General features: G+C 55.6%; 2 protein-coding genes across 6 annotated transcripts; one reads left to right on the top strand and one right to left on the bottom strand.

Moving 5' to 3' along the window:
* Positions 1–96: 96 nt before the first annotated feature.
* Positions 97–6426, bottom strand: RAD51D (RAD51 paralog D). Of its 5 annotated transcripts, none has more exons than XM_051635982.1 (10): positions 6175–6426; positions 5322–5422; positions 5046–5164; positions 4265–4346; positions 4038–4172; positions 3526–3621; positions 2876–3035; positions 2046–2116; positions 989–1171; positions 97–600 (listed from the first exon to the last, which is right to left on the bottom strand). In XM_051635982.1, the coding sequence occupies exons 1-10, from the start codon at positions 6254–6256 to the stop codon at positions 508–510; spliced, it is 1122 nt and encodes a 373-aa protein (XP_051491942.1). In that variant the 5' UTR covers positions 6257–6426; the 3' UTR covers positions 97–507. The 5 variants fall into 5 exon arrangements, with proteins under 5 accessions (XP_051491942.1, XP_051491943.1, XP_051491941.1 ...); XM_051635983.1 differs by having other exon boundaries at positions 2876–2966; positions 5322–5383; XM_051635981.1 differs by having other exon boundaries at positions 2876–2966; positions 6175–6348.
* A 1125-nt stretch (positions 6427–7551) lies between these two features.
* On the top strand, positions 7552–17977 carry UNC45B (unc-45 myosin chaperone B). The gene is made up of 21 exons (XM_051635973.1): positions 7552–7663; positions 7908–8002; positions 8137–8307; positions 8523–8559; positions 8863–9038; positions 9577–9666; positions 10109–10276; positions 10453–10621; positions 10910–11080; positions 11900–12071; positions 12369–12669; positions 13093–13187; positions 13633–13774; positions 14211–14351; positions 14535–14662; positions 15045–15111; positions 15409–15522; positions 15634–15749; positions 16147–16264; positions 16369–16524; positions 17223–17977. The coding sequence occupies exons 3-21, from the start codon at positions 8146–8148 to the stop codon at positions 17487–17489; spliced, it is 2790 nt and encodes a 929-aa protein (XP_051491933.1). The 5' UTR covers positions 7552–7663; positions 7908–8002; positions 8137–8145; the 3' UTR covers positions 17490–17977.
* The last annotated feature ends 1306 nt before the right edge of the window (positions 17978–19283 follow it).

The following is a 19283-nucleotide window of genomic DNA, read 5'->3' as shown; positions in this document are numbered from 1 at the left end:
TCTCCCTCCCCCAGTCCTGCTAGGGACCAAACCTCAAAAATTTAATTAAGCTAACAGCAGTCACCATTGAGTCCCATCTCTCAACCACCACAGCAGTGTGCAACATCTGTTTTTATTCCTGAACCAAGACCACTGTGGGCTGCCCGAGGACGATCAGAGGGCAGCAAGTTTTGGGGAGAACTAAAGCCCCCTGAGGAGCCATGGGTTTGTACAGGGACCTGCCAGCTGGTCCCAGGCCAAGGCTCTGCTGGTTTAAGTCTGCAGCAGAGGAGAGGATCTATTGTTGTGCTTCCCATGCAGCCCAGCCACCACAGGCAGCATCTGCTGAGGCAAGGAGATCTCTGGGGAACCCCACATTCTTTCTCCCCAGTGCAGAAGAACAAGAACTTCTGTGTGTTGGTCCCTTCCAGGGCTGCAGGACCCAGGGGCAGTCTGTAAAACCTTCAGTGTTCTTGCCTGGTTTTGCTGCAGCTCTCTTGGACCTCAACACTTGCTTTTCCACTCACATCAGAGGCCCTGGGTGGGTGTTGTGGGTCTTGCTGGGCTCAGCTCCTGCACATCAACATTTCCAATATCCAGCTCCACCTGTATCCCTGTGGGCTGCAAGGAGAAAGAGAGGAGCTCACCCCCACAGTGCTGGGACTCTGCAGCCAAACCTCTACATTGCTCCATCACCTGCCCCAGAGCCAAAAACCCCCAATTCTATCCCTTTGAGGGTTTCTTTCTGCTGGTGCCCTCATTTTAACTGGGTCTGCTGAACAGAGTTACAAGCAGAGAATGACATTTGGTGAAGAGCATCCTGCTCCAGGATATCCCTGGACACACTATTTGCACATCCAAGGTGCATTTGCTCATCTCCCACTACCATGGGTCACCCAGTGGGGCCTGATCCTGCCCCACCCTCAGGAGCTTCCCTCTGCTCCAAGGCCAGATCCACATCATGTAGCTGCTTCTCCACTACCAGAGGGACCAGCCCAGGGAGCCTCACCTGCCTGGGGGACTTTGCCAAGGAAGCGATGCGCTGCGTGGTGGCCTTCTCCCAGGTGGCCTTCTCCCAGGTGGCTTCTTTGCTCTCCAGCAGCACCCGGGTGCTGGGCACAAAACTCCAGGAGCGGCCAAGGGCTGGCTTCAGTAGGCCAGTGCTGCTGTCCCTTGTCACCTGATTAGTCACCTGCAGCACAAACAGGGTTCTCAGTGCCCAGGAATAGCAGTGCCACTTGGGGTATGGAACACTGGAAAGCACCAGGAGACAATGGCCAGCCTGCTACTTCTGTGAAATTCTTCTCCATTCTCAGCCCTCCTCCTTGGCACACCATGCCATCCCCTCCAAACACAGCCCACAAAACTGTCCCAGACATGTCCTCAGGTAGGAGCTTACTCCTCTCCACAAGCTGCAGTCACTCCTGGTGTTGAAGCCACCTGCAAAGTTTAACTTGGAGCCTCCAAGCACCCTCCCAGACCCCCCCTCCTTGTCACTTCATTGCTAATCAGAGCTAAGGGCAGGACTGACCCAACACCAGGTTCAGCAGATCACCACTTTCTGTTGTGGCCTTCACAGTTCAAACACATTAATGGTGGTCCCAGCAACCTGTCCAGATGCACTGAAGCAAATACAATTGCTGGGCCAAGAGCTGGAGAAGACAACAGCAGAGCCCTTCCAGTCCCCAGCTCCATCTGGAGTTCCTCCAAGGTAACTAAGCAAGAGGTTACACAGTAAGCTGCCCAGCCCCAGAAATGAATGGTGTTATATCAAAAATAAACACAACCTTTCAACCTGCACTTAACTCATCTTGCTCAAACAAGTGAACACTTTGATTGGCTGAGGACAGCAATAAAGGCAGGGAGCAGACCAGCCCTGCTCTTGCTCCACACTTGCTGGGACATCCACAGGCTGCAGAGCAGCAGATCTATGTCAAGGAGCAGAGGTATCTTGCTCCTGCTCAGCAAGGAGTGGGGACTCCCCTGGCAGGGTCTCCAGAGCCTCTCCAAGGCTCTTCAGCATCGCTCAGACCAGCACGTGAAGAACAAGACACAGCAAGACTCACCACAACAGCAAGGCTAAACTCCCTGGCCAGTGTCTTCAGCTCCCTGGCCAGCTGCATCATGATGGCCAAGCCTGCAGGAGGACAAAGCATTTGGGTGTCTGGGGATCATGGACACCTTCACCCCATTTCCACAACCACCACCCCAACGTGCCCATTGCACCTCTACACTGCAGGGCAGCTCAGCCAAATGGATGTGACACAGACAGACCAATCCCCAAGTTGTCCCATCCCCTCCTTTCTCATCTTAGAAGCCCTGAGGCCAAAATAACCCTACAAAAGCACCAGGAGCTCCAGACAATGCTGGCCACTTTGATTCAGCAGATACAGGACCCTTCGCTTGAGTTCACAGCTTCATTTCCTATACCCCCTGGCTCCTCTGATAGCACTGGCTGCCACTCAGGTTTGCAAGACCCTCTGGAAGGTGTCTGAGGGGCCCCCTTGGCCTCTCAGCCAGAAGAAAGCCCCTCGCTCCTGCTTTGTGGTCCCTTCTGGCAGAAAGAGCCTCAGGGAAGCTTTGCAAACTGGGCCAGCAGCCACATTGTACCTGTGACACTGTAAACTGAGGGTTTTGCCTACAGGCAAACAGTTCAGTGGCTCCTCAGCCCCTGGCCAGGTTTCAGACCCCCAGCACGACCCTGCATGGCCACAGCCAGCTCGAGTGTTTGCTGGTAACTCTGCAGACTCCACTTTTATCCCGAAGGAGAAGCCTGGAGCAGTCACACCCAAACCTGCCCTGCCCCAGCTCCAGGCACAGCACCCGCGGGAGGAAGATGCTCTTTGGGATGCCCAGAGATGCCTGCACCCCCGGCGCACCTCCTGAGGCAGCTCACCCTCTGACTGCTTGCCGCCCAGCAGAGGGTAAACCACGGCTGAGACCGAGTCGAGCACCAGGATCTTGAGCGGTCCCGCGGGGCGCAGCGCCTGCGGGGAGGGGGCTGCAGCGCCTGGGGGGAGGGGGCTGCAGCGCCTGGGGGGAGGGGGCTGCAGCGCCTGGGGGGAGGGGGCTGCAGCGCCTGCGGGGAGGGGGCTGCAGCGCCTGGGGGGAGGGGGCTGCAGCGCCTGGGGGGAGGGGGCTGCAGCGCCTGCGGGGAGGGGGCTGCAGCGCCTGCGGGGAGGGGGCTGCAGCGCCTGCGGGGAGGGGGCTGCAGCGCCTGCGGGGAGGGGGCTGCAGCGCCTGGGGGGAGGGGGCTGCAGCGCCTGCGGGGAGGGGGCTGCAGCGCCTGCGGGGAGGGGGCTGCAGCGCCTGCGGGGAGGGGGCTGCAGCGCCTGGGGGGAGGGGGCTGCAGCGCCTGCGGGGAGGGGGCTGCAGCGCCTGGGGGGAGGGGGCTGCAGCGCCTGGGGGGAGGGGGCTGCAGCGCCTGGGGGGAGGGGGCTGCAGCGCCTGGGGGGAGGGGGCTGCAGCGCGGCTCGGGGGCCCGGGAGGGGCCGCCCGGGCGCAGTGCTGCCCCCCGCTGGGGAAGGGGGGAAGCGCAGCTCCTACCTGCTGGGAGAGGCGGTCCCGCAGCTCCTGCAGGGCCCGCAGCAGTTCATAGATGTGGAACACACGGACCACCTGGATCCGCTGCAGGGCCTCCAGCTGTGGCACAACGCGGCATCAACAACAGCCTCATCCCCTCCAGGACCCACCACACCCCTCCTGCCCAGCTGCTACCAGCTCTTTGCATTTACACCGTGCCTCGGAGGCAGGGCCCCTTATTCCTGCCCTCCTCCCCAGGAACGCTGCTGTCCCCTTTGCTCTGATGGAAGCAGCAACATGGATTGAAAGCACGAGAAACTACAGCAAACCCTTCCCTTCTGCCCAAGAGAAAAACCAACGTGCAGCATCTCTTCCTGCACACAGCACCCACCCAGCCATGGGGGAGAGTTTGGACCCAAAAAAGCCCCTGGGACAAAGGCAGAGCTGGACAGACCAGCCATCTCTGGGGGTTGTCTGCAGGTGAGAGTCAAGGCAGGTTTAGTGTGATGGGAGGGAGCAGCTCCAGAGGAACATACCTGCTCTCCCTCATCCTCTGCCCGGGCCTGAAGCATCTGGTAGAGCCGAGAGGCTGTGAACCCCCCCGTGGAGTCAAGAAACACAACGTGCTGCTTGAGGCCCAGGGACACGCTGGCTGCAATGCTCAGGCACACCTGGGGAGACAGGTCAGGCATCAGCCAACCCCCCAGCTCCCTCTGCTGCACCTGCACCCCACCTGTCCTCTCCCCTCTCCTGTCCCACTCACCTGTGTCTTCCCACTGCCCGGTGCTCCCATGAGCTCTGTCACTTCCCCTGTGTACAGCCCAGAGTCCAGGAGCTGGTCCAGGCTGTGGGTGGAACACAAGGTGGGATTATCAGCACCCCTTGGGCCAGACTGGCAGGGGCACTGGGAAGCAGCAGTCCCTGGAGTCCCCTTCCCAAAGGCAGACAAGTCCCTCAGGCTCAGCTCCTTCCCTCCCGTCTTCCTTCTCCACACAGGGCAACAGATCTGCAGCGTGGGGGCCAGAAGAGGACAGCCCTGAGCTGGAGAGGAGCTGTGGTCCTGGGAGCAAGGTTTGAATACCCAGGGGTTCTCTGCATAGCAACTGCCACAACCCAGCAAGGAGAGGAGGAAAAAGTAGTAACAAGGACACGCAATGGGTCATTTCCCTGCTGGATCTAGACAGTTCAGACCATCATCACTCAGTAGTCCTCCCAGATCCTCAGCCCTCCTCTTTGGAGCCCTCCAGGGAAAGGCTGACAGCAGCACGTGTTCCAGTCTAGAAGCCAGACACAACCACTTCCCAAAAGGTGTGCTGGCTCTGGCAAGGACAACAGCAATGCCCTTACCTCGAGGGACACAGACCAGCTGGCTTTGCAGCCACAAGACAGGAACCATCTCTGCTCCCAAAAGGAATGGTTTGGATACTACTAAGTCTGCTCAGGGCATCACCACACTGAACCCAAAGCTGTGCTGGCCAACCACGGTGTTTTGCAGCAAGCCCAGCCCCAGGCAGACCCGCTGGCTCCCCAGGTGATGCACCCACCTTGGGCTCCCAGTGGACAGGATGGCCGTGGAGCTCTTGAGCTCCTCATAGAGGTCTGCTCCGTTGGCAGGGAAGGCAGAGAACTGGGCCAGGAGCACACGTCTCACCGCAACCAGCGCCTGGTGGGCAGAGAGGTGTCTGGAAATAGGACTCAGGAAGCCCTGGGCCAACCATGTCTGCTGTAGAAGGACCCTCCAGACAAGCCTATCCAAGCTGTGAGCTGAACAGCTCTGAGCTCCTTGGTTAACATACCAGGACTTTGGAGTCATCCTTTACCTTGTAAGACAGGGAACATTTCTGGGCAACATCCTCCAGGTCTGATGACACAAAGTCCACCACTGCAAATAACATGAGGGGCACGAAGTTGGAAGCCAAACCTGGACAGACCACAAACACCAAAGAGACTACCAGCTTAGACAAAACCTGTCTGTGAGCACCAACAAATGTCTGACCCCTTTACCAACACTTCCAGTTTCTTACAGGGAAAACAAGGATTACAACATCCATGGCTCCAGCACTCACAGGATCTCACAGATTCCATTTTGCAACAATAAAATGGTACTTTTCTCAGCTCTAATCCAGTTTCTCAGACCAAGTAAAGAAGCCACTGGAAGCCTTCTCCTGGGTGCAGTGTGCCAGGAGCTTGGGCATTTTCAGAGGGGAAAAATGTACAAACCCTCCTGAAATACCTTCTAAAAGCCATAACTGATTGTCTCTCAAAGAGCCCCCGCAAAGGCCGGGCAGAAGGAGAAGTCCTGACTCATCATCTCCTCCCAGAGGGGCCCAGAAGACACCCAGCAAGTACACAGGAGAGATTCTGCACCAACATCACCCTCCCAAGGGTCAGGGTGATGCAGGCACAGGAGCTGCACCCCAGGCTCCCGCAGCCAATGCCCACTGCTCATGGCAAACAACCTGTACCCACCCTCCTTTTATCCTGGGGAAAACTAAGAAACACCTCCCTGCGGCTTCTGAGCGGCACGAGGAAGCCAGAGGCAGGAGATGCTCTCCAGGGGCTGCCGCACAGCCCAGGCCCCCGTCCCGGCAGGCGGGTCCTGCACGGGAGAACACGGTGCCCCCCAGACGTGCAGGGGAGATGCTCCCCGAGCCCCTGCTGCCGCCTCGTTACCCGTCCGGATGCCCTTCGCCTGGAGCAGCTGGATCATCTCCTCCGTGAGTCCGGGGCAGAGCCCAGCCCGCAGGACCACCATGGCCCCGGCCGCCCCAGCGCAGAGACCGCAGGGCCGGGAGAGCAGCCCTGGGGAGGAGGCGGGACAGGGGAACCGGCACCGCCCGGCACGGCTCGTGCCCGCTCCCGGAACCGCGCGGCCCCGCCAGACCCTCCCCAGGCTGCGTGCGGGGCCGGCCCCGCGGCCCCAGCGCTTCCTGCGGGCGGCGGAAGAGCCGCGCGGGGCGCCCGGCCCGCACTGCCCCCTGCCGGCTGCGCAGCCCCCGGCCCCGCACAGCCCCGCACAGCCCCGCATCTCACCCCTGCGCAGCCCCCGGCCCCGCACAGCCCCGCACAGCCCCGCATCTCACCCCTGCGCAGCCCCCGGCCCCGCACAGCCCCGCATCTCACCCCTGCGCAGCCCCCGGCCCCGCATAGCCCCGCACCTCACCCCTGCGCAGCCCCCGGCCCCGCACCGATCCGCACAGCCCCGCACCTCACCCCTGCGCAGCCCCCGGCCCCTTTGTGCTCCCCAGGGTTTTCCTCCCCTGTTCCTCCCCGGGCCCAGCACAGACCCTGGAAGCAAAGGGCTCTGCTGGTCCTGCCTGGTGGGAGGCGCCGCAGCCCCCCCCCCCCCACCCCGCACACACACAGACCCCCCCGCTGCAGCCCCCGCAAGGGAAAAAGGAAAATTGTCTCCAGCTGCTGGGACCCAAGGGTGCTTCTGGAAGCACACACAGGGGACTGGGGGTTTCAGCTCACAGCCCAGCCCGGTACCAGCAGGAATACTGGAACAACCAGAACCTGCTCAGGAGCTGCGGCAAAGCACAAGCAAAAGACACAAATGAGGTTTCCCCCCTTATTTATAGCCAGCACCAGCTGTCGCTACATGAGCATCAGCACAGGTGCCAGCAATGCCACAGCCCCCGGGCTCTATAAATAGCAGATCCACAGCCTGGGCTGGCTGGTTTTTCTGGGGTCACTCACATTGAGACCTAAGACTCTCATCACAGCAGGAGGCCTGTATGCTTCAGCCCGGGCATCTGTGTTAGTGTGTGTCCCTGGGCTGCTGAACAAGGGGAGGTGGCAGTGCTGGACATGGGTGGGCTTTCCATCAGGGTGGGCTCCTAAAGGCCCTGCAGGAAGGGGGTGAGTTGCCTTTCCAGCCCAGGGCTTTCTGGAAGGTGCTGGGTGCTGCTGCAGCTGCTGGCACGGGGCCCTTTGTCCCAAGGCTCAGCTGTCTCAGCTTCCCTAAATAGAAAGGGAAAAGGGTCTGAGCACTGCCATGGGGGTCAGCCGTCCCAGACAGGGTTTTTTTTTTGCATGAACCCTGCCTCTCTTTCCCCCTCCTACACCCAGTGCAGCTCTGCAGGTGGAGGGGAGCTGGGCTCTGTCCCGGCAGGGGGACAGGATGCCCGTGGCCGCGGAGGCGCTGCCCGCTCGCACGCAGGTGCCCCCCTGGGCTGGGCTGGGCTGGGCTGGGGCCCGGCTGCCCCGGCGCTATATAGCACGGGGGAACGAGGAGGGGGACAGGCTGTGGTGACAGGTGACACTGACAGGCAGCAGAGCTGCCAGGTCCTGCCCAAACTTGGAGCGGGAGGCGAGCTCCTTCCTGAGCCGCACGGAGCCTCCGTGGAGCTGGAAAACTTCTTTAATTCTTCTTTCTTTTTTTGTTTTTCTTTTCCCTAATTAAGCCACTTCTAAGGATCTCCAGCCAGGGGAAAAGCTTCTGAGAAGCCACAGCCTTTAGGAGCAATTTAAGTCTTCATTTTCCAAACTCTTCAGCCCGGTAAGCTGCTTTTATTAATGTCTGTGTTAATTATGTGTCAGCCTCACAGTGAAGCTCAGCCTGGCGGCGCAGGCAGGAGACACCGGTGACCCAGGGAGGTGAAAACGGGACACAAATTGATGTTTCTCCTTAAGGCTCTCCAGATGGAGGATCCCATCCAGCTGAAAGAGGAGGGCAATAAATATTTTCAGAGCAGTGACTACGAGAAAGCTGTGCAAAGCTACACTCAGGCCATAAAGCTCAACAAAGACAAGGCGCTGCAGGCGGTGCTGTACAGGAACAGGGCAGCCTGCTTCCTCAAAAAGGTGAGAAGAGCTCCTGGTTTGCCAGGGCACTGATCTTTAGGGTCCCTTCCAACCCAAACCAGTCTGAGTCTGTGAAAAGGTACCTAAGCCCCCAGCTTCTGTGGGCTGCTGATTTCACTGGGGTGTCCTGTTAGTAAGTGGGAAGAGGAGTCACAGTGTAGGTCAGCAATGGAGATCCAGCCCCACCACTAACAAACCTCCCTTTGGTCTGACAGGAGGAATATGCCAAAGCAGCCTCTGATGCGTCCAGAGGTAAGGAGGGGGCTACTCTGAGAAGGGAGAGCTGCACTGCTTGGGTTTGTGTGCTGCAGCCCCTCTAACATCTGCTCCTGGGTCTCTGTGGTCTTAGTCCTTGGTGTCCACTCACACCGAGGAGCTGAGGCCACAAGTAATTCGGAGGATGCACCAATGTGGTGCAATTGGTGCTAATCAGTTCACTCACAATATTGTTGAGGACATCTCAAGGAGCTGCAGTCACTCTAACACAAATAACAGTTTACATAGAGGGTTTCCAAGAAGCAAACTCTGATGCCTGGTTTTGGATCACTTTCCCAGCTATTGACATCAATGCTTCGGATATCAAAGCCTTGTACAGGCGCAGCCAAGCTCTGGAAAAACTGGGGAAATTGGATCAAGCATTCAAAGATGCTCAGAAATGTGCCACCATTGAACCCCGCAACAAGAACTTCCAGGAGGCCCTGAGGAGACTGGGGGCCAACATCCAGGAGAAGGTGGGTGCTAGGGGAGCAGCCCCAGGGGCACAGACAAGGTGTGGGAAGTCTTTGCTCTGGGCTACATTGATGGATTGTTGGAAACTCAACAATGTACGGGGATAAATAGGCTCAGTTAACTGGAAGTTCATACTTGCTGCATGTAAATCTGAGGATAATGTTGAATGGTGACATTAAGAAGTGTGGCAGCTCACTCCTGAGGCTGGCCTGGTCCTCAGTGTCTTGGCAAGCTCCTGCAAAGGACTTGGGCTGGCTTTGGACTGGGTCTGGTAGTCACCACATTGACTTAGTTAGCTCTACAGGAGAGCTGTGAAGAAGTCCCTGCATCTCTGTGAGGTCTCAGAGATGATGGCTTAGGGCTGGTTCTGCCCATGCCCACAAATCTGAGATGGGTAATCACTGCTGAGGGCTGAGGAGTGATGCCTGCTTCGTTATCAGCTTAGATTGTCTGCGGTCTGAGGGTCTGTGTTGTCCTTGAAGTGATAAAGGAAAATTGCTCCCAAATTTTCTCCCTCTGATGCCCTCTGTTTTGGCACAGCTGCACATTCAGTTCTCCACAGACCTGAGGGTGCAGAAGATGTTTGAAATCCTGCTGGATGAGAACAGTGAGAAGGAAAAGCGAGAAAAGGTGAGAATTGTCCTGGACTTGGCAAAATTGCTGTTTACTGCCAGAGGCCACACCAAGGAGCATAAGGCTCTGTTCCCTTCCCCACCACTCCTAGGTGGAGGACCAGGTAAGGAACTGGGAGATGAACCAAAGAGGCATCACCCCTGTGATGAGGGGAGATGGTGCAACTTCCCAACATACCAAAATAGGGATCAGTCTGGACTTCTGCTCATGCCCATCTCTGCCACCTTCCCCATGTTTCCCTCCAAGGTCCCCCCCTAGGAACCCAATTCTCTTGGGCAGAGCAAAGCTGCACCCCAGATCTCCCAGAGAAACTGCCTGGTGGGTCAGAGCTAGTCCACTGCATCTGTCAGGAGATCCCACATCAAGGACATCACGAGGTGTTTGGAAGGTGCCCTCAGGGCTGTGCTGCTGAACCCTGGCTCTTCTGTCTCCCACCCAGGCTGCCAACAACCTCATAGTCCTGGGGCGGGAAGAAGCGGGTGCTGAGAGGATTTTCCAGAACAATGGGGTCAGTTTGCTGCTGCAGCTGATAGAGACCAAAAATCCTGAGCTGATCCTGGCAGCTGTGAGAACACTTTCAGGCATGTGCACAGGGCATAAGGCTCGGGTAAGTAATGGGGTGCTCAGGACCTTTGCTGCTATTGCCTTGCACCTGGGGGAGTGGAAAATTGCAATAGTGCACGATGTTTGTGAGAAGTAGGGGACAATTAAATACTACCAATAAAATAGGGGAGGCTCGTTCTCCTGGCTAACAGCTGCCCTGCTCTCTCCTGCCTGGGCCAGGCCACTGCCATCCTCCACTACTTGGGCATCGACAGCATCTGCACGTGGATGGCAGTAGACAATGAAGAAATCTCCCTGGCTGTCTGCAACCTCCTGCAGACCATCACAGACTGCTTGCTGGGCCAGGGGAAAGAGGAGCACCACGGGAAGGAGGAGGCTGTTGTGCTGGGTAAGGGGGTACAGCCTGGGGACCCTTCAGTCTTGCTGCAGGGGATGGGGGGAGAGCAGGCAGGGCTCTGCTCCTGGGATGTCTCCCCCTTCCTTGTTATTTGGTGAAGTGGGGACTTTACCCCTCAGCTGTCCAGGGTAACAACCTGAACACAGCTCTTTTCCTCGTGGTGTTAACTTAAATACCTACATTCCAGCCACACCATGGCTTTGAATGGTTTTCACTGGGTGCACCTGCTTTCTAAGATAGTTTCTTGTAACTGGCTGCTCCTGCCTTGCTTCTGTATAGATACCAAGAAGGACCTGAGGATGATCACAACGCGCTTGCTGGACATGCTGGTCAGTAAGAGTGTATCTGGGCAGGGACGAGACCGAGCTCTAAACCTCCTCAACAAGAATATACCAAGGAAGGACCTGAAAGACCATGACAACAGCAGGTCCATATTTGTCATTGACAATGGTGAGTCCTTCCCCTCCATCCCAGTTCTGGTTTGGGAGATGTGGAGCTGTGTATCCTTGCCTGAATACCTGTAGCACTGATCTTCTCTACCAAATGACTCCTTTCTGCCTTTTTTTTGGTGCATGCAGGTCCTGGAGCAAAGTTAGACTTAATAGCAGGGAACAGTTTAGGAATAAGAGAACAAAAAGTGTGTATGAGAACAAGAATTTTCCAGTTTCTAAATGACTGTCTTAGCTTCTCTGATTAATTTAGTCCTATCTATTGCTAATGTTAGGAGGATTTGGCTTTGACAAGTTGTCTAGCTTACACAGGAGGAGATGAGTTTGCTGGATCATTAAACTGGTCTTTTCTTAAACTGGGAAGGGGTGAGGAATTTCTGCAGAGTGTGTTTTATACTGATTCCAACAAATGTGTGTCACCATTTTGGTGGAAGTTATTTAATAACACTTTAGCAAAAGGAGGGGGGGAGGTAAGACATCCAGAATCACTGGAAAGTCACTTCTCAAAGCCTGCAGCCTCGCAGGTCAGTCCTCTGCTGCCTCCTGATAAAAATAGCTGGGCCCAAGTGCACAGCTCTGTTTATCTTGCTCTGAGAGCTGGGTGAAAGCCTGATGCTGCAAACCTGGTATCTGACCAGCAGAAGCTCCTCCCCAGTACATATCTGAGTGCCTCCGTTGTTTAAGGTTTATGTGATTAGGCTGCAAAGTAATTAAAAACCATCCAAGCAGGCTATTTCACTGCAAGAAACCAACACATAGTACCTAGTGCTCTGTACAGACTGTCTCCCTGCTAACAGCCACATCTCCCCATTGTTTCCAGGCTTAAAAAAGATCCTGAAAGTGGTGGGGCAGATTCCTGAGATGCCTGACTGCCTGCCCCTGACAGAGAACACCCAGCTGACAGCCTCTGTCCTCCTCAACAAACTGTACGACGACCTGCGCTGTGACCCGGAGCGGGACAAGTACCGGCTGATCTGCGAGGAGTACATCAAGTGAGTGGGGCAGGAGGGCTTCACCACGGGATGGGGCACCTGCAAGCCACCTGGATGCCAAAGTGAGGCCCTGGGAGATAATGATGTACTTGACACCCTGCTGGATCCTTCAGCTGGGACCCTCAGGTCCTCACACTGTAGTTCCACCCGCCTGATCACAGCCTTTGCATGAATTTGGGCTCAGCTGTGTCCCAAATAACTTCTTTTCCCAATCTGTGGGAGGATATTCCCTGCCCAAGGGAATGAGACCTGTAAGCAACCACTGTCCCATGTGCTGACTCCCTCTATTCCATGCAGGAGCAAAATCGACCCACAGAACATGGATAAGACACTCCATGCCATCCAGATAGTGTCTGGAGTTCTGCAAGGGCCCTTTGACTTAGGCAACAAGCTGCTTGGCATGAAGGGAGTCATGGAGATGATGGTTGCCCTGTGTGGGTCTGAGAGGGAGATTGACCAGCTGGTGGCAGTGGAAGCCCTCATCCATGCCTCCACCAAGCTGAGCCGGGCCACCTTCATCATCTCCAACGGGGTGACACTCCTGAAGGAGATCTACAAGAAGACTAAGAATGAGAAGATCAAAATCCGAGCCCTGGTGGTAAGGATGGCAGCCCCTGCCTCTATCTCCTGCCATACACACCACTGTAACCCTGGACTTGGGAGAGGGGGAGGTCCTGGGAACCTGGCACCCTGGGAACTTGTTGGGTTCACTCACCTGGCTAGGGAATGGTTCATGGTGCTTCCCCCTGCCAGGGAGGGGGAGATGGCAGGCCAGGAGAACACATAGATTATGGGTAACTCTGAAGGCAAAACTGGTTATTCTTCCATTAAAAACATCTGAGAAGAGCACAAAACCTCCCCTGGCTGTGCTACAAGCTGAACCATCTACTGGGTATTAGGATGTTTCCTCTTTGTTAGACCTGACTTCAAACTTTAGATGTGGGATTAGGCCGACTTGGGGCAGCAATACTGGAGGATTATTGAGCCTTTCTCACTGGTGTGTCCTCTTCATCCTCCTCAGGGTCTCTGCAAGCTGGGGTCAGCAGGAGGCACAGATTATGGACTGAGGCAGTTTGCTGAGGGGTCCACTGAGAAGCTGGCCAAGCAGTGCCGCAAGTGAGTGGCTTTACTTTATTCTCCTGTTGTTCCATGTTTTGCAAAATATGAGATGGTCCTTTGCCCAGAGACCCTGCCCACACTTTGCCTTCACTTGCTGTTACTGCCTAACAGCTGACAGAGCCCCCAGAGCCATTGCACTGGCACCTGGAGCTCTTCTGTGCCTCAAGCTACCATGTTCCTCCTGCCTCAATATCCAGATGAGCCTTCTCCCCCACGCACTTCCCACGTGAGACACCAGACATGGTGCCTCCCTCTGCCAGAATGGCTCAGCCTCATCAAGTGCTACCTGGAACATGCAAAGCACCTTTTGAAGGTGAATTTACCAGGTGCCTGGGGACAAGTTCTGGCCTGAAACCACCTCAGTATCTGTTTTTCCTCCCTCTTCACCCAGAGAAAATAGTCCTGGCTCCCAGGATAGAAATGTGGATGTTCTCTCTTCCAGATGGTTGTGCAACACCAGCATTGATGCCCGCACCAGGAAGTGGGCTGTGGAAGGGATGGCATATCTGACCTTTGATGCAGATGTGAAAGATGACTTTGTTGAAGATGAGCCAGCCCTGCAAGCTATGTTTGAATTAGCCAAGGTCTATCTCCTTGCCTTGTTCCCTCCTTCCCCTGGTAGCATCAGTCTCTCTCAGCTCTCCAGCCCAACTGTCTTCCCAGGCAGGAGGAGCTGTGACCCCAGCCCCTCACCTCTAGTTTAGCAAAGTTTCAGTTGTGCCTGTGCCACGGAGACACCTCAGGGGGCTCACCCTCTTGCTCTCCTCTCACAGCTGGGGAAGGTTGCTCTTCACTTTCAGCAGCTGCATGAAAACCAAAGGCATTGAGGTGTTGACAGCATCTGATTATGTCAAACAGCCTGTTTGACCATAAAAATTTCTGGTTTTCCTAGGCTATAAAACCGAGGATAAGCCTAAGAACGCTCCAGCTAGTGCAAAGCACCACGATGGCAGTCCTAAGGGACTCATTTCCCTGCTGTGACCTCCTCACCCTCACAGAAGCTTTTCTTTTTCTGTGCAGACAAGTGACAAGACTATTTTGTATTCTGTGGCTTCTGCACTGGTGAACTGCACCAACAGCTATGATACCAAGGAGCTGGTCCCAGAGCTGGTGCAACTGGCAAAGTTCTCCAAGCAGCACGTGCCTGAGGAGCATCCAAAGGTAGGTTGTCTACAGCTGGGGAGCTGGCTTGGATGTGAAGCCTTTCTTTGGTGTCTCCTTGGTCACAGACCTCAGGTTTCCTGTCTCCGAGGCTGAAATTGCTGCGCTGTCCAGCCAGGCTTGGCTGTGGTTGCAGGATGGCAGCTGCTAAGGGGCTAATCCCTCTCCAATGTCCCCCCTCAGGACAAAAAGGATTTTGTGGTGAAGCGGGTGAAGCGGCTGCTGAAAGCCGGCGTGGTGTCTGCGCTGGCCTGCATGGTGAAGGCGGACAGCGCCCTCCTGACCGACCAGAGCAAGGAGCTCATCGCCAGGTGCCCCGGGGTGCTGGCCAGCCCCTCTGCCACGGAGATGGGCACGGGGCTGGCTCCTGGCTTCGGGGGGTGGTCCATTCTGCCTGGGGGCAGGTGGAGAGAAGGTCTACAACCAAAGTTTTTCTTAAGCAATGTCATAAGAGTCCACGTTCCAACCTTGAAGCTGCCTTGCTAGGCTGCAGTTTGAATTTCCAGTCCTCTTCACTGGTTTTGGCTGGAATAGAGGCCTGGAAAAATCTTACTGTGCCATTTGTTGCTGCTGGGCTCAACATCTGGAATTAATTTGGTGGATCTGGCACCCCTGAAAAACCTTAGCCCCCTTCTCTTGGGGGCATTGCCCTCCCTCATGGCTGTTTGACTCAGTGATGCTGTGCTTCTGCAGGGTGTTCCTCGCCTTGTGTGAAGACCCCAAGGACCGCGGGACCATTGTTGCTCAGGGCGGTGGAAAGGTGATCACTTCTTTGTGTGCAGCTGCCCCAGATGTGCAGCTGATGCCTGCTGGGGCCTGCCCTGTGCCAACAGGCAGGGGAGGTGTCAGAAAAGCATGTCTTGGTAGCCCCTGGGCCCAGGCTGGTGCTCCAGCCCAGCTCTGCAAGCCTCCAAAGAAGCTGTCGTCTTGTGGGCTGCAGTCCAGGCCCATTTCTGCAACAGACACATCTTTGGGATATTTTAAACTTATTTTAGTACATTAAGGCAATACTGTAAGTCTTCTCAGAGGCACTGAATGCTTTCCTGTGTGTCACTAGGCCCTGATACCTCTGGCTGTGGAAGGCACAGAAGTTGGCAAGATAAAGGCTTCCCACGCTCTGGCAAAAATTGCTGCTATCTCCAATCCAGACATCGCCTTCCCAGGGGAGAGGGTGAGCTTAAAAATAATAATTAAAAAAAATAAATCTCAGTAATTCCTTTAGCAAATGAAAACTGCCAATATCTGAGAGCTGGGAAAGCAGTGACATGGCTTCTCTTCTCAGGTGTACGAGGTGGTGAGGCCCCTCGTCAGCCTCCTGAACACGGAGAGAGATGGCCTCCAGAATTATGAGGCTCTGTTAGGTCTCACTAACTTTTCAGGAAGAAGTGATAAACTTCGGTGAGTTCAACTGCTTTTTGACCTCCTTTCCTCCCCAGGAGTGAACATGAATTTCAATTCAACACTTTTCTGGTAGGACTATGAAGACTGGTCAGTTTGAGCTACTTTTGGCAGAGCTACAAAGGTCTCAGAACTAAAAGATGAATAAAATAGAAAGGGGATTAATAAAAGATGAATAATAAAAATAAATAAAAGATTAATAAAATAGAAATTTTCCTCTAGAAAGAGGAAAGGCATGAACCTAATCTGCAATAGATAAGGAATGAACCCCATCTCATCAGCTCCAGTGCTGTGGACACTGATTTGTTTCAAGGCTTTTCCTGTCTGCAGTTAGTATTTTATAAGCTGCTTGTTGCTTGTCCCGTCGTGTATTTTATTTGGCTGCTCTTCAACACAGGATGAAGATAGTCAAAGAGAAGGCCCTGCCAGATATTGAAAACTACATGTTTGAGAATCATGACCAACTCCGACAGGCAGCCACGGAGTGTATGTGCAACCTGGTGGTCAACAAGGAGGTAACTCCCTGGACACCTTAGATGTGAGGTGTCCATGAGCCCCTGCAATGAGGCCTAAATATGTTGTTTCTGGATGTCACGGGGTTGTGGGTTTGGGTTTTTAGGTTCAAGAGCGGTTTGTGGCTGATGGGAACGACCGGCTGAAGTTGGTGGTGTTGCTGTGCGGGGAGGATGATGAGAAAGTCCAGGTTGCAGCAGCAGGAGCCCTGGCTGTGCTCACAGCAGCACAGAAGAAGCTCTGCTCCAAGATGACTGAAGTGGTAAGACCATGAGTCTGTTTGGTGGCAGCACAGACGTGCCCTCAAAGGGGCCTGGCTCAACCATGCAAACGCCTCTCAAAAGGAAGGTGTAGTCCCACCAGTTTGGCAGGGAGGAGCTGAGACCTGGGTGTGCATGCTCCTCGTCCAGCCCTGCACTGAGTAAACCACCTGCCTTCCACTAGACTCCATCTCAGAGCTGGGACTTTTCTGTACAGCTGTTCCTCCAGCTAAGGCCAGGATGCTGTCAAGCAAGGTTAGAAATGCAAACTGTTTCTCTACAGACCCTTAAAGCTTTTGATAAATAATCAGAAATCCAAACCTTGTTTCCTTCAGAAATGAGAAGAGCTTGACAGACAATCTACAGATCCCAAAACCTTTCCATTCCCTGCCAGATCTGTAGGTCCTGAGAACTCAGACCCTGCATAGCTGAGTATCTGGGAGGAGCCATGGTTGAGGACTCCTGAACCCTGTTGTGTTGGACACTGGGTCTTGTTAGAATACAGATAGTTCATCAAGCCAAAGGAAGAGCTCAGGAGGGGGTGGTCTGCTTCTGGTCACCTCAGCCATGTCAATATTCTGATCAGATTCTCTGCACAGACATTATGGGTTCTCATGCTAAGAACTGCCTTGCCAAACACTCATCCTTGGCTGAGGTAGTCTTCAGATCAATGCTAATGATCTTTCTCTCTCCCTTGAAGACCACCCAGTGGCTGGAAATCCTGCAGAGGCTCTGCTTGCACGACAACATGAAAGTACAGCACCGAGGACTGGTCATTGCTCTCAACCTGATCAGTGCTGACAAAGAGCTGGCAAAGAAGCTGGTGGAGTCGGAGCTCCTGGAGATCCTGACGTATGTTGGCAAGCAGGAAGATGACCCCAAGAAGCAGCACGTCATCAATGCAGCACGAGATTGCCTCACCAGGTGCATGGACTATGGGCTGATCAAACCTCTCTCTCAGGCATGAGGAAATGAAAAGCACCAACAAAGGCTGAGTCGGGGGGGAAGCTACAGAGATATGTTGAAAAGTGAGAGCCATGAGGAACATAGAGTGTCGTGGTCAAGGCACGAGATACTTTGGGGACAACTTCAGAGCATCAGAAACTGTATAAGGAAAAGGGGGGCAGTTGCCTGGGAAATCTGGGCAGTGTCCATCTGAGTAATTCCGAGATGATGTAAATCCTTTCTTTGCCCCATTCAGCTGATGCTGGGACCTTGAAGGCCCAGCTTTGAGGCAGTTGTGTGGGAAACGTGCCACGGGCTTTGGGAGGAAACTCAAACCGGGCAGGAATCTGCAGCTCCTGGTACTGCTGGAGCTCCAGCGGTCACCTGCCTTCTCTCCTGCCGTCAGGAACAGGCTGGGGTTTAGCTGTGTGCTTCTTTGTTCATTTACAGCATTTTTAAACAGCATGGAGTGGTGTGCCGAGCCTCAATAAAATCACCCCCTTCCTCCCCGGGGAGCTCCTGCTCTGCTTCTGAAACGAAACGGAGCCTCTAAGGCACCCGCCCCTGCAGCCTCGCATCGCGCCCCGGGACAGCGGGGCCCTGGGGCGCTGCTGGCGGGGGTCCCTGCGGGGGTCCCTCCGGGGGTCCCGGCGGGTTTTCCCGCCGCCTCACGGGCCCGGGCGGCCCCGCGGGGCGGGAAGCGCTCGCACCGCCCCGGCGCCCCTAACGCGCCTTCCTATTGGCTGCCGCCCGGCAGTGCCGCGCGCGGCCATTGGCTGTCGGCCGGGGGGGGTAAAGGCGGCGGCGCGCGGGGCTCTGGGGGTTCGGGGCTGGGGGTGCGGGGCTCCGGGGTGCGGGGGCTGGCGGGGCTCTGGGGGTGCGGGGCTGGGTCTGGGGTGCGGGGCTGGCGGGGCTCCGGGGTGCGGGGGATGGCGGGGCTCTGGGGGTGCGGGGGATGGCGCCAGGGAGGCTGGGGTGTGCGGAGGGGGCCGGCAGGGCTGGCTGGAAGGGGCGGAGGAGCTGCGGGCAGCCTGGGGCAGTGCGGGGAAGAGGCGGGTGCACGTGGGCGGTGCAAGGGGGGTTAGATCAGAACAGGCCTCTGGATCCCTGGGGAGCTACCGGCTTCAGCAGCGCTTGCAGGTACGGGCGGTGTTTTCCCCTTGGTTTTGCCTGGGGCTGGTTCTCCTCACCTTGGAGCCCTCGCTTGTGGCCTCTTGCCCGGTGCAGCCTGACCGGGTCAGACACGCCACCTCCGCCCTCCCCTTGCTCCCCTCCCGAATGTGCTTCACCCTCTTGCTATTTATAGGAGGCAATAAGGAGAAAAAATACCCTCTTAATTTATTGGGTGATTCTAAAACTTAAACTAGTTCCTTTTATCTGTTGTGTGTTTGTAGATCAGCCAAAGCTTTAACTGCCTGTTTATAGTGTCTTGTGTTTTGTGGGGCAACGGTGTCAGGAGGAAGGGGTTTTGCTGCCTTAGCTAACGGTTCCTGGGAAGGGGAAAGGTTTCCCTGTGTTCCTTTACCAACCTGGCTTTGTTTGGCACAGCTGAACACAGGCTCTGTGTGGAGAGGCTGCACCCGTGCTGCTGGGGCTTCAGTGCCAGCTCCTCCGTGCTGCTGCGTGACAGAGGTGGGTACAGGAAGGCAGAAAAGCACCCGGGGCTCACTTCTTCCATCTTCTGACAGCCACTTCTGTCTGTTTAAGGGTCAGTTACTGCTTGTAAACTGTCCTGTGGAAAGCCAGGTGGTCCTGAGAAGAGTTACCCAGAACCCAAGTTAAGTTGTGGTTCTTGGGGGTGGGGAGGTGTGTGTTT

This window comes from Apus apus, chromosome 18 (genome assembly GCF_020740795.1).
Source record: "Apus apus isolate bApuApu2 chromosome 18, bApuApu2.pri.cur, whole genome shotgun sequence".
Lineage (NCBI taxonomy): Eukaryota > Metazoa > Chordata > Aves > Apodiformes > Apodidae > Apus > Apus apus.
This window is presented reverse-complemented; position numbering and strand designations above follow the sequence as displayed.